General features: G+C 41.0%; 1 protein-coding gene across 1 annotated transcript in view; it reads right to left on the bottom strand.

The window, feature by feature from the left end:
- Positions 1-3310: 3310 nt before the first annotated feature.
- Positions 3311-13406, bottom strand: part of klhdc3 (kelch domain containing 3) — a 28133-nt gene continuing 18037 nt past the window's right edge. The window contains exons 9-11 of the mRNA XM_073482208.1: positions 9797-9870; positions 8321-8399; positions 3311-6130 (exon numbers count right to left, since the gene is read on the bottom strand). Of these exons, the coding sequence (XP_073338309.1) occupies positions 6064-6130; positions 8321-8399; positions 9797-9870 (220 nt within the window). The 3' untranslated portion in view covers positions 3311-6063. The remainder of the gene's footprint in view (positions 6131-8320; positions 8400-9796; positions 9871-13406) is intronic.

Genomic DNA, 13406 nt, shown 5'->3' with positions numbered 1-13406 from the left:
AAAAAGTGACGTGTGAAGAATTATCTCCCTTATTCTACTGCTGCCTAGCTGTAAAAAGTGATTTGTGACTAGATGAATTCAAATTGACACTGCACGACTATTAACTTCTTTTCCTGATAATGGAGTTGGTTTCACAGTGAGATAAGCTGTATCATGATGCAGCACCAAACCCTACAGGATGGCTGTAAAAAGCACTGAGACTACAGCCCCATCTCCCCCACACAATGCGGCTTCAACTAACCATATTTTCATTATCAATTCATCTGCCTATTATTTTCACGATTAATGGATAATTGCCGCCTTTTTCCAGAGCCCAAAGTAACAACTTCTAATTGTTTCTTTTGTCCAACCACTACTACTGTCACAACTACTGTCATAAATGACAAAGACAAGCAGTAAATCCTCACATTTAAGAAGCTAGAAGCAGACAATTTTGCTTGAAAAATGACTGAAATGATCAGTCTATCATCAAAACAGCTGGCAATTAATAATAATAATAATAATAATAATACATTTTATTTATACAGAGCTTTTAAAAACTCTCAAAGACACTTTACAAAAATAAAATACATACAAATCTAATCTCCTTTTGATCGACCAGTCAGTTAATGGGCTAATCATTGCAGCTCTGCTATCAATAAGAACAAGGCGTCTCAATGGTAAAATGGAGAGTGAAACATTGTAAGAATAAAGGGCATACTATAAGAATATTAGACACTTAAACACAAGAGCCTGAACACAGCTTCAGAGTTTAAGTGTCATTATCATTCAAGTCTCAGCAGCAAAGCAGCTTGATGCATCATTGTTTAATTTGTGAACAGACTTGTGAGGCAGTCAGCTATGGCAGTTTATCTTCAAAGGGCTTTGACTGCGTGTGTATTAGTCACTCAATTAAACCCCAGTTGGAAGGGAATTAAGCTACAGGTCTGCAAACATGACGCACTGAGGCTGAGAGGCTCGGCCACTCGCACAGAATCACTTCCTATAGCAGATGAACAGATTACGGGCTCCACAGAACATGACCGAGGCACACTGGAAACCCTGCACTCATCCTCGAGGAGCCACTTTGGTGGAAAAGTAAAGTTTGTCTGTTTTTCAGTGTTATGAAATAGTGACTTGTTCCTTTCTCTTTTGCATGAGTTAAAGTCAGACAGCCACAGCTTCTATCCTCTACGGGCTTGTGCTCCTTTAATACCTCTTCTCTCAAATCCCCAATTTGCTGGCCTCACATCGCTGGGAGCCGAGACCTAGAACTTGAGTGAGGGTATTGCACGGGGATAGGGGAGACAAGACAAAACAAATCACTCCGAACAAATCCTCAGTCTGATTCTCAAGGGCCGGTGGGATCGTCTGAGTCCTGAAGGGAAATTAGAGAGTCATTTGGCTGAGTGTCTCCTTGCATTAGCGCCTGCGTTTGCCGGCCTAGGCGGGCTCCGGGGCCAGACAGAGGGACCCAGCGTGGCCCTGTTTCCTGTGTGTGGCGGGGCCAGGCGGGACAGGGTGTCTCTGCTGCCGCACTTTAAGCTGACCCTCCGTCTGTGGCCTGCACTTAACACTGCAGATAACACTGGCTTTATAGCACGGGGCTGGTGACAGACAGGAACAAACTGCCAGGCCGCTACTGGTAGCACAGGCAAAGATTGGAGCTGGGGTTCAGGGTGAGACACTTTCTAGTGATTGGGACCCCCACAAAGCAGCCGCACGCGTCCCATTAGGTAGTCTGACAGGCAGCCGGGGGGGTTGGGTGGCACCATGGCTTCAGAGTACCCACTAAATTAGACGGTGAGGGCTATCAGACAGGCTGGCTGGGGTAGATTCAGCAGGAAGCAGAAACTGGACTGTGGGGTTCAAAGACCTGCTGACTATAAAGTGCCTAATACAGTAGCTCCAGGGGGAGGCCGCACTCCACAGATAAAGAGGTGGAAATCAGACTCAATTTAACAAATTCATTGAGGTCTGAAATAAATGCAGCTTTTACAGTCTTCTTTCTTCTTCTTATTTCCTGTGACAGCAGACACATGTAGAACAGGCATGTCAAACTTAAAGGTGTACTATGTAGTTTTAGGGAAGAAATTTTAATCAGAAGAGAAAGATCCTCATGGACTGATTTTTTCATGCCTAAACAAACTCTCTTTGTTTTTATGACTGAATAAACTGAATAAACACACTGAGTTTGAATTTCTTCCCCAAAACTACATAATGCCCCTTAAAAATTACATTTTGTTACAATTAACGTCAACTTGATTCAATTTCCTATTGGCTGACCAACTCACCTTTCAATCGGCTCTCCTTCATAAAAATGTATGAAGGAATTGTAAAAAAACATCAAGTCAACCTTTATTTTTTTAGATTTATGCAGAAACATTTGTGTGTTGGATTTGTTGTGTCAAATCAGAGTGCTGGTGGTCTGAGCTAGTGTTTATGTTATGTTTAGTGTTATGTACTGACATGGTCAGTTCAGTCTTGGCTAAATCTTAACAGCTTGAGAAATCATCATGAAACTTAAATCGTTTTTTGCGCAAATTATGGGTGCTGTCATTTTAGCCAACTTCCTGTCTGCTTGGCAGTTAGTAAACCTCTCTCTACATCACCACATGAACATGTAGCGGTAATCGCTGGACATAGCAGCAAACAGGAGGACCCTGCTCTCTGCATGTTCACTAGCAGACAGGGCCGCCTCTTAATGGACTTCTCTGTCCTGTACAAGAACATCTATTTTCTGTTCTGTCTCATTTAAAATGGATACAAATGTTAACTCCAATTTTCTCAGGTTTATTATTGATACAGTTATAAAGCATATTGCACAGGAAGTCCTGACCAACCTCAACAGATACAGAGTCCCCTCTGAAAAATGTGTAAAATATAAAAGAAAAGAAAAACAGTGAGCATAGGGAGTCCGAACAGTTGTGTAATGATTCAAAAACACACTCAGTAATTTGTTCTGATTCTTTTCCAAGCATTGTTTGTTGTTTATTAATTATTCACCCATCTACTATAAGCCCTAAAGACAGACAACACTTCTTGGCATGAAATCAGTCTGGTCACGTACTTCTGCTTGGCAAATAATTCCTGCTCACCCTGAATAACTTCCTCATGAGTGTACGCTACAATCTAATGATGCACTTTTCTTGACAGAAGCAGTTTTTTCGAGCTTGGCAAATGCTGTTTTGGTAAAGATTCACAAAGTTAAATGAGAAATAATGGAGGCGCAAACACTGCTGCCATTAAAAATGTAATGCCAATATATGTGGGCCAAATCACTACAACTTGTCATTAGTTGGAGGCAAGTGAGTGACCATCACTGAGGAAATCTGTTGTGCAGGTATTTTATTTCTGACCATAGTGTCTACATTGTCATTTGCTCAATATTTACTTCATATTCCTGAAAAGTTCTTGACTGAAAATACCATCACCCATAATCTTCACACGCAACAAGAAAAGGACCAAAATCCTGAAATAAAAATGACTTCCACACCAAACATTAGAAAAAAAAAAGAAAACAAATATCATCAGTTTGCCGATGGCCATTTGGTGTCACATAAACAGTTTGATTTGTTCACCAGTAGGTTTTGTTTTTCAGCTTCCCTGTGGTTTCACTGCATCAGCTGTTGCTTAGTCCAAGTTACTTGGGTACTGAGGAAATATCCAGTGTGTGATATGTCCGTGTGTGTGTGCAGTGTTAGAGGGCACAAGACTGCGTCACATTGGCACCACCGGTCTGTAAATAAAATTCACACTTGGTTCGGGCAGGCAATCGTCTCAAAATCTGGAACTCTACTTAGGCAAAGAGCAGCATCGACATGTCTCCTCTCTGTAAGGCCTGACATGCCGCGATTGGCTTTAGTGCAGTTATCTGGTGACTTTGACCTGCATTTAAGATTGTTTTACACTGCTTCACATGAAATACACAGATTTGTAAACATTTAGGATGTGGGTCAGTGTTATCCAGTCCTGATGTTTGGGACCCAGAGCCCTGCAGGGTTAAATTCTAACGAGTAATTCAGGGTAAAAAATAGTTCTAGATGGAGTTTAACTATCTGGCAGGACAGAAAGCCGGAGCACACTTGGTCCCAAAGACCAGGGCTGAAAAGCATTGATGCAGCTCACAAGTTTGTGGTAACACAGTTCCTATTCACATCAACATAATTAGGCAGTATACAGTAAATACAACTCTTCTGCCTGTATATCCATCCTCACCAAGTTATTCATTTCAATGTCATGCCATATTTCTTATTATTCAGATTCAAACGAGAAGTCTGGTGATGTTCTGTGTTTTTCTCATTGTCAAAAATTCCCATAAAAAGGCCAAAACCAACAATTAATTGAAAGAAAATAAAAACCCCAGATATTTAGTGCATCCAAAACCTGATGTATCTTCTCCATAGTCTTTCAGAGCCACAGCGCTGTACCCGACTCATTTAGCCACTTTAATTTGATTTGAATCGATCCTAATTACGCCATCCTTTTGGGAAATAAATGAACAATCTGTAGGTTCTGTTCACTAGGAACAAATGGGCACAGACATGATAGCGAAGCATCCAGAGACGAACTAACACTGTAGGTTTTGGTCTTTTTTATGGGATTAGTTGTCTATATCAAAACAACAGAATATTCCCAACCTTGTCCTTGATGGAGATAAAAGGTTAAAAAAAGCCCACCACAGCTCGTGTTTCTTTTTAAAGTTTGTTCTAAAATTTTGTTATTAGTATTAATAAAATCTTAACCACACATCCCCAATTTGAGCTATTCCAAGTATTCTTCAAGCTGCGTGGTGTCATCTAATAACAGCCCTTATGCATTATTAACATCTGCTCAGCTGTAGCTTTGCTCATACACAAACACACGCCCACACTATTCCTGGTTTTTCGCCTCTCTATGAATGAGCAGCTCACGAGGAAGAGTCTCTGAACGCTGTCGATTGTCTATAAGAGGAACAACTACATTATGCATATTAGTGATGATCTCCCCCACACAACAACAGGAGAACTGAAGCAGGTGGGCTAGGATTACTCGTAGATGGGACCACGTGCTTCCACACATACACAGTATATGTTGGCATCATGATTCACTTCTACATTTGGCACTGAAAAACAAACCGCAGGGTAAGTGTGAGGTGGCGGGGTGAGTCGCACTCTTCCTGTGACATTATGACATTTCTTGGAAGAATACAACAAATACAAACGTCCCTGTGAAAAGGCCTTTTTTTCTGAGGGAAATGTAGATCTAATGGGTCTAATGGGAAGTCTTATTAAAGACCCACACACTTTTGAGGGAGGTAGATGGACATGATTATTTTACAAGGCAGACAGGCGCTTGCTTTAGTTGCCTTGCAAATCACCTTTGAGACACTTAAGAGCAGAGGGATGCTAGCCAAGTTATGATGAAGTAGGGAAAAAGTTTAGCATTGAAAGCCAGTCAAACAGAACCTTTCACAAGCATAACGCCCCTAAAAATATTGTACCCAACACACCCTCTCCTTGCATTTAACACCTAAGTAATAAGTTAGCCTCGTCCACTCCGTCTACTGTGTACATAACTTAATTTGCCGCAAACGGACATGATAGTTTTACATAGTTTAATGACTAAGTAAGAGCTGCAAGATATACAAACTCATGAACTTTTCAGTCTCTTTGTATCAGGAACACAAGGATCACTTTTGTCTCTTAGTGGAGATCTGTTGAGTGTGACATCCTCAACAAAGAGGTTAGCTCTCAAGACCTTTGGCTGAAGTTCTTGTCGTCTCTTCCTGTGCTTAAGATTAGAAGTCTATGATTATCATAGGCTGATTGGATTTCTAGAGAGGCTAGAAAGAAGAGAAGAAGGTGTCAATAGTTTCTGTCTCAAATCACCGGTGTCTCAAGGGTTAAAATATCCTTCAAGGATGTCCTTCCGAGGAAGTCGCACTCAGGAAATTTTGGTCAGTAATGAGTTTTCACTTGAATGAAACAATTTCAGATCCAGGCTCTTCGAAAAACAGTCTGTTGAAGTTGTTGGTTAGAAAGATAAAAGCCTAGTGTCCTGAAACAGAGCAAGGAGTTCTGGTTCTGCTTCACTTCAGCATCGTCAGCCATGGGAGGAGAAGATGGGCCTGCTGATGTTGCTGTTGGTGGTCATGGCAGCCAGCTCCCACCTGGAGGGAACAACGGGAAGAGTCAAAAGGCAAGAATCATAAGGGTACACATCGTTGCCTTTTATTTTTCATCTGGTTTGCATTCATACTGGTCTTTTACAAACAAACCAAGTTGTGCACAGAAAAATGCAGGTTCCGATCAGTGACAGGATATCATGGGGGCTAGGAATAAAGTGGATTAAAGAACTGCTTCAATGGACGGGCAGGAGTTACCATGGGTACCAAATGATCTTTTACTAAATGATCATTTAGTCAGATTATCAGAAGCGTGCAGAATCCTGATGCTTTTATCATGTTTTTCTGATACAGAACCTTTAATTGTTTGAAATATCCAAGATGCTACAAATCTACTGCAACAACACTCAATCAACCAATTGTGTGACATTCCCTTTCACCCTCTGCTCCCCTCTTGTCCGAGCGAAGGGCTACGATGTGGACAAGGATGAGGGAAGGCTCCGCTGTAACACGAGAGCCAGGAGCAGGGGCTGACAACAGGGTCTAGTGCTGACCTGCTGACAGGTCAGAGGTTGAGCTCCAGATTGTTATCACTGGCTCTGGTTTCACACTCACTCCCCTCTCAATTGCTTTGTTCGTTTTTTCGTTGCGCGCGTGTGTGTTTAAGAGGGGAGATTGGCATTGGAGCTGGACATGCCAGTGAGGGGCAAAGGGAGTTAACCAGAGTCTTGTGACCCCAGCGAAAAAAACCCTCTGAGGGTTAGAGACACAACTGCAAACACTGAAGTGGGGAGCGTGCAAGGTGGCAGTGACAGTGTGAGAGGAATGAGAGGCTGAGAGGAGTAATTAGTATCAAGTTGCATGGGGTCCACGTGAAAAAAAAAGTCTCCTCAGTCAGACTCATACCTCTCCATTTCAGATGCACTTGTCTAATGAGCTACATTAGCTTGAAAAGGTCTATTTATTTTTAGGTTATGTGAGAAAGTTATATGCTTAAAATGGATGGACTGGTTGTGTGAATATTATTTAATCCGAGGCAAAACTATTACGCTCTTTATTACTGAGAAAAAGACAGATAGATTTTAATTAATGTGACCCTGCCAACACTCACTTTCACTTTTATATGCAGCTAATTAAAGAAGGTTGACAGTAACTGCTGCTGAAGTACTTTTTTTCCCTCTATGTGCTTTAACATCTAGTTTTAACACAGTTATTACAACTTCCCCTACCCTGTGATTGCAATGTCACAACAAATCAAAGTAGTGCTCTCAAACTTTTGAGCTTTCAGCAAGTCTATTTGCAACAAGTTAAATGTCAAAATAATTATCTAACTTGTCAATGAGACTGGAAAATGATGTATCATTAATCTAAAAAAGTCGAGACGTGTAATAAGTAAATAAAACCAAATGTGTTAATGTGCTAATCCTTCTTGACATATACTTGATTGAAAACAGTACAAAAACAACATATTGAATGTTTTACCTCATCAACTTAATTATTTTTGTAACCATAACTTATTCTGAATTCAAAAGAAATGGGAGAGTTGTGGAGCCCCACAAACACCTGTTTGCAACATTCCACAGGTAAACAGGTTCATTGGTAACAGGTGATATTTTTAACATTACAAATGATACTAAGAGATGATTGAAAAGTTGAATCTTTGTAAAATGTACATGAATTTCAGAAAATTCTTATCTGAGGCGATCCCCTTGTGCTTTAATTTGCTTTGCTTTAATGACAGCTGGTATGGACTCCACAAGTTTGTGCGAAATCTGAATACTCATGTTATCCCAGCATCATGTGTGTTCCACAAAGCTTCTTGTGATTACACAAAATGCTTGTAGTTCACAGTCTTCATGTTCCCCCGAATGTTCAATGGAGTTGCACTCACTTGTGGAGTCCATGCCAGCTCGAGTGCGTGCTCTCATTAAAGCAAAAAAGGGCCATACAAAATACCAAGACATTCTGTAAACATTCAGGTTCTTTAAAGATACTGACGTGATGCTAATAGAAGCATCACATCAGTAGAGAGAGGATGCTTGTCCTCTTCAGACTACACAGACTGAGAGCATCACACAGACTTTATTGATGTTTTATCATGATCCAATTTTTCTATACACATGGAAGAAACAGCGGCAGCGACAATGACAAGCATAACACAAAGAGCATTAACAACAATATGTCAAATCTGTGACCAAATAGCACCAATGGTTGACAAGAGGATGCTTGGCTGACCTGATATCATGTGGGAGTCCTGACTGCTCCAGACTGTACTGAATAACAGCTATTTTGCATAACGTCTTCAAATTAGGGCCTGAAAAGAAGAGAAAGTGTAATGAGTCATAGACTGATCATAGTCACTAATCATACTAGGCTAAGAATATCCATTTCAGCTGTGGGAATTCAAAATGCAGCCAAGCAGGTTCGGATTTGCAGATGAAAGGCGTTAGATTTCGTCTCTATAGTGTAAAAATCATCATGTTCTGTTTATAAAATACCCTCGAATAACAGCACAAACAAACAACAGCATACACATTCAAGGACACACACAACATTATGATGCTAGTATTAAATCTTCTTACTTTAAAATTCCATTCTAATACTATTGACAAACGTCCTCTGAATTACTATCCCCATCAAAGCTCTTCCACCATATGTTCGCTAATAAACAGTGTGAAGACACATGTGACTGGCACGTGGAGGCGTGTGCCACAGGGGATGCCACTGGGTACTGCCAGTCCCATACAGTCTCTGTGTCAGCCCACCTACGCAACCCCTAACTGTGGCTTGACCGCATTACAGGCGGGAAAAGGCTATATTTGGTAGTCCATGAAACGGAAGTACCCCATGTGATAACACAAAGCAGGGCCAATGCCAGGCATACTCGGCCAGGTTGGAAGTGAAGCAGTGGTGTAAGAAGGCTATTGGTTCTTTGGAATGTATTTAGGTGAGCACTGGATATAAAATAATCTGCACTCTTATTCACCATGGCAACCTACAACGGAAAACGGACATTTATGCATCAGATCTGGCTTTTCCAGACTTCTTGGTATCCTTTTCAGACCACATTTGGTATCTGAGTAGCTCGTGTTTATTATTTAAATAAATGGTTTTAAACCCAACGGTTAACACAAATGTTATATTCTAACCATTTAATTAAAAACCAAAAAATGAGCTGGAAAAGTTCCAGCATCTATGCAGCTTTACTCATTGACTGTGTCTGTGGAACTCAGCCATAAAGGTATGGTTTCCTTACACCAAACAAAAATGTTTTCAAAATAATTTGGTCGCAGATATCTGGATTTGGTACAGTTACAAGGCACTTGGGGCAGAGCTGTTTTGCACACTGTGATGTACAGGTGTAGAGGCAGTTCTGCGTAGGAGTGTGCGTTGAACAACATGTCATACTTCTTGCCTTGCTTTTGAGGACGCCAAGCTCACTCTGGCCTGTGCTCTCTCACACAGTGGTAAACATTTTGCCTGCACCAAGCCCCATCAACAACACTCAATTTACTTTTAGAAATTATGAATTTTATCCTTTTGAAAACACAATAGGCGAAACAGTCTGGAAGCAAACATTTCACCATGCTTAACAGACCTGGAAATCACTAAAATCCAATTAAATTTGCATTTGCAAACTGCATAGGAACGCTGTGTATCTGCAAGATTAGACACATTAAGCTTACAGAAGAGACAGACAAGGATACTTACTGAAGTCTAAGATATACAGGTCTGAATGATCCATGAGGTTAAATTCATCACCCATTCCTTGCTCTGGACAGGGACTGTAAAAACAGAAAACAATTTTATAAGATTAGAGCTGTCAACAAATAAATATTGAAACTGACAACTTACAAGTAGTCAAAGCTTCAAACCTATCCAGTGGGACAAAAGAAACTCCTTAAACCTCCAGTATGTTTTACCAAGGTTGTATTTTCTGTACTTTACTTCCAATTATTCACCTTGTCATCCATCCTCTTACCATCTTTCTTTAACCACTAAAGTTCATAATCAGGGAGCAACAGATTATTCTCAGAAAAAGCAGGGCTGTTAACACAGTGCTCTGCTTGCCTTATCATGGGCTGGCATGATTTAAGCCCACAGGAAGTACAGCATTGCAGTGAGACGGCAGGCTGGCCCGCGCTGATAGTCCCCCAGACCTGTGCAGCCATTGATATCACTGCACATCTGTTTCCTGCCACAGCTCAGCACACACACACACCTGTGACACACCTGGTGCACCACAGCTTACAAAGCCTGGACTTTCTGTAGTAACCGCCTTCATATCAATTAATCAATTAGTGGAAATGCAACATGGCTACTTGGAAGGGTACTGTGCAGCTGAATAAAGTGTAACTGAAAACAACAGCTATAGTCTGTGGGAGCTGAACATTTTAAGGAAAATGTATTCCCTTGAGGCAGCAAGTATTTTCCTGTAAATGTACTCGATGCACATCATTGCTTTACATCCGTAACAACAGTGCACCAAGAGACCTGGCCAGATTAGTGGATAAAAATGCACTCTACATTTTTACACTACCCAGAGGACAGCTTCAGACAAACAGGCGCATTTACCAGGCAGTTTAGTGTCTATAAATATCCATCATGGAGAATGACTGAGGGACCTTGTAGCCAGCCTTTAAGAATAGCTTCGCAAGAAGCTTTCTACTACACATGGACTGTACGGTGATGGGCATTAGACACCATCAGACACCACCACTGTGCTGTTGAAGCAATCTAGCAGAAACTACTGATTTTGAGTTGCTTTGAGTTTTATTTTTTATGCTTCGCTTTTACTTCAATCTGTCTCCATTTTTCATTCTCTCCTCCGCTGTCTCTTCACCAATCAATCTCTTCCCCTTTCCCGCTGTCCTCTCTATCGTGTCTCCCTTTGCTGCGTGTTCAGGATGTTGTAAGGGTTTTACGTTGCTAATCTTCCCTAAACAAACATAGTAGTGGCTTAAAGCGGCCAGGAGAGGTGCAGAGCACGAGCGCAGTCGTCCCAGGGGGCCAGCTGGGGAAGTCATTACACCCCCTGCCCCCCAGGAGGTGATCCACCCGGGCTTACAGCATGGACCTTTACCAGAATACCCTCCACCATCCGAGGCCCCCCTGCTATCATTACACTGTCTACTCTTGGACCTGCCGTTCAATGCTGCTTGTAAAATTACTGTAATAAAGACACTAATAAAGACTTTATAATACGTTTTTAAAAAAGGCGCAGCTATAAAACTACTGCTGAAATTGATCGACTGCTGCAAATGCCACTTTGTTGCAAAGTATAACAATAATTTGGTTTTAAATCTTGTATGCATACTGATTATTCACTACCTATGCTCATTGTCCAAAGACAAAAACTGCTATGCCACAAGATTCAAACGTTTATTGGCTGCATTAGATACTGTATGTGTAAAAATGACAGTAACATCAGCAGTCTGTCTCTATAACAGAAGTAATGAAAAGTAGCATCTGTCAAAAGAGCATACTGAAGTAGCTGTCAACTACTGTGCAAACTCACATGGAGAGAAGGTATGGGCCTTGGATGATGATGCGTGAAAAGGTGAAGATAAGACGATGCTTTAACAAGAGCAACCCAGAGAGATTAAGATTGCATCCCTTGGGACGAGGCTTTCTCGCATGTTCATGGGTAATGTCAGCCTGGGTGTGAAATTTGGCAGAACATTAAGTAACGATAATGCTTTATTGGTCATCGCAAAAAGAAAGAGGCGGAAGGGGATCATAGAGGCTGAGGAAGGAAAAAAAGAGGCGACTGGCAGTGGTTGGAAGCGGGAAAGTCACAGTGTGTGACTTTATGTGGCATCCTGGTGTTTGATGGGTCACTTTGTTACTCGATCAGCAAAGTATCACTATGTGTGAAAGTGCTCCTCCCCCTACAGCAGCAGCGGTTCCCAGTCTGAATGAGGCCTGAGTGATGCCGCACCCCCACTAAAAAAACACGGGCTGCTATTTCAAACAACACTCAATGAGGGTGTCTAATCACCCAATTGCCAGTCCTTTCTAGCAATGCACTGCCCGCTCCACCTCATTATCTTCCAAACCTTGGTCTCAAAACGGTAGAAGAAGAAGTTGAACTGTACCCTTAAAACTAATGAGGGAACAACACAGAGCCTGGGAACACTCCAATTTGTCTCAAGTGTCCAGGAATGTAATTACCCACACATTTTGCAAATGACTTTTAGAAACAGTAACAATGCAAATGAAGTGACGAGAAAAGAGTATTGGCGCAAACTCCATCAGTAACACCTCTGCTTTCTAAACACACACACTGGTGTTAGAAAACGTAGATGGACCCCGACCTGTTGCAGGCATGTTTTCAGAGGCTTCATTGGCCGTATCCTCATTCTTGGAGTGATATAATCTGCATCCTTTTCCTTTCTCCACTTCCTATTGAACTTTGGTCCTTCAGAACCATCTAGCTAACAGGAACTCATCACAAACTATAACTTCCTGCCAAGAACCTTATCAGAATGGCCAGACATGCATCGTGTTATTTCAGCACCACTTTCAAGTGAAAGAAATGAAAATGCTGTTAAAAGGTAGTGATAGTACAATAAATGCAAACAAGCATATCAGACACTTAAAGCAACATTATTTTAAAAATAACTAGGGCTATACTGAGTAGTTAAAGCTTCAAAGCGTCAATCATAAGCTCATAGCTTCATTTTTTTCCCCTGCATTAAAGGTGGGATTCTGGACCCAGCTACCAACCCAAAGCTACCTGCTTACTCCACCTTTAACAGGGCAGTACAGCAGCAAATCTAACACATCAAATTACATTTATATAACCAGAGTAACAAAAAAAATCTATTTAGGCACCAACACTCTCATAGTAAATTACTTAAGTACTTAAGCCCTTACAAAAAACCATGATTACGTATCTGCATTTGCTTGGTGCTCCATTTAATTCTGATAAATGACTTTATTCAAGTTGAGCATTTTGTGCTCGAGGACTTTTTGGGGGATGATAACATCACTAAATATGACAAGAGGCATTCAAATGTTAAGAAAAAATAAAGGAATTTGACACAGCCCTAAAAATAACAGTTTTAAAGAATAATGTAAGATTGTGGTTGGACCATGGCAAGACTGTTTGCGTAGTCTTGACCATGGTAGGTGGAAATATTTATCCCTTCAAAGGATTAAAGCATTCACCCTACTTCTAAGACTTCAGCTGTATTAATTACAACATGTCATTAAAAACATTGAGTCATTTACTGCAATTAGCCACAATTATTAGGTAAGAACATTAATTATTCTACCTTCAATTTTTACACTTACTTTGAAGCCAAAACATTGTGAT

Source organism: Pagrus major, chromosome 15 (assembly GCF_040436345.1).
Source record: "Pagrus major chromosome 15, Pma_NU_1.0".
Lineage (NCBI taxonomy): Eukaryota > Metazoa > Chordata > Actinopteri > Spariformes > Sparidae > Pagrus > Pagrus major.
This window is presented reverse-complemented; position numbering and strand designations above follow the sequence as displayed.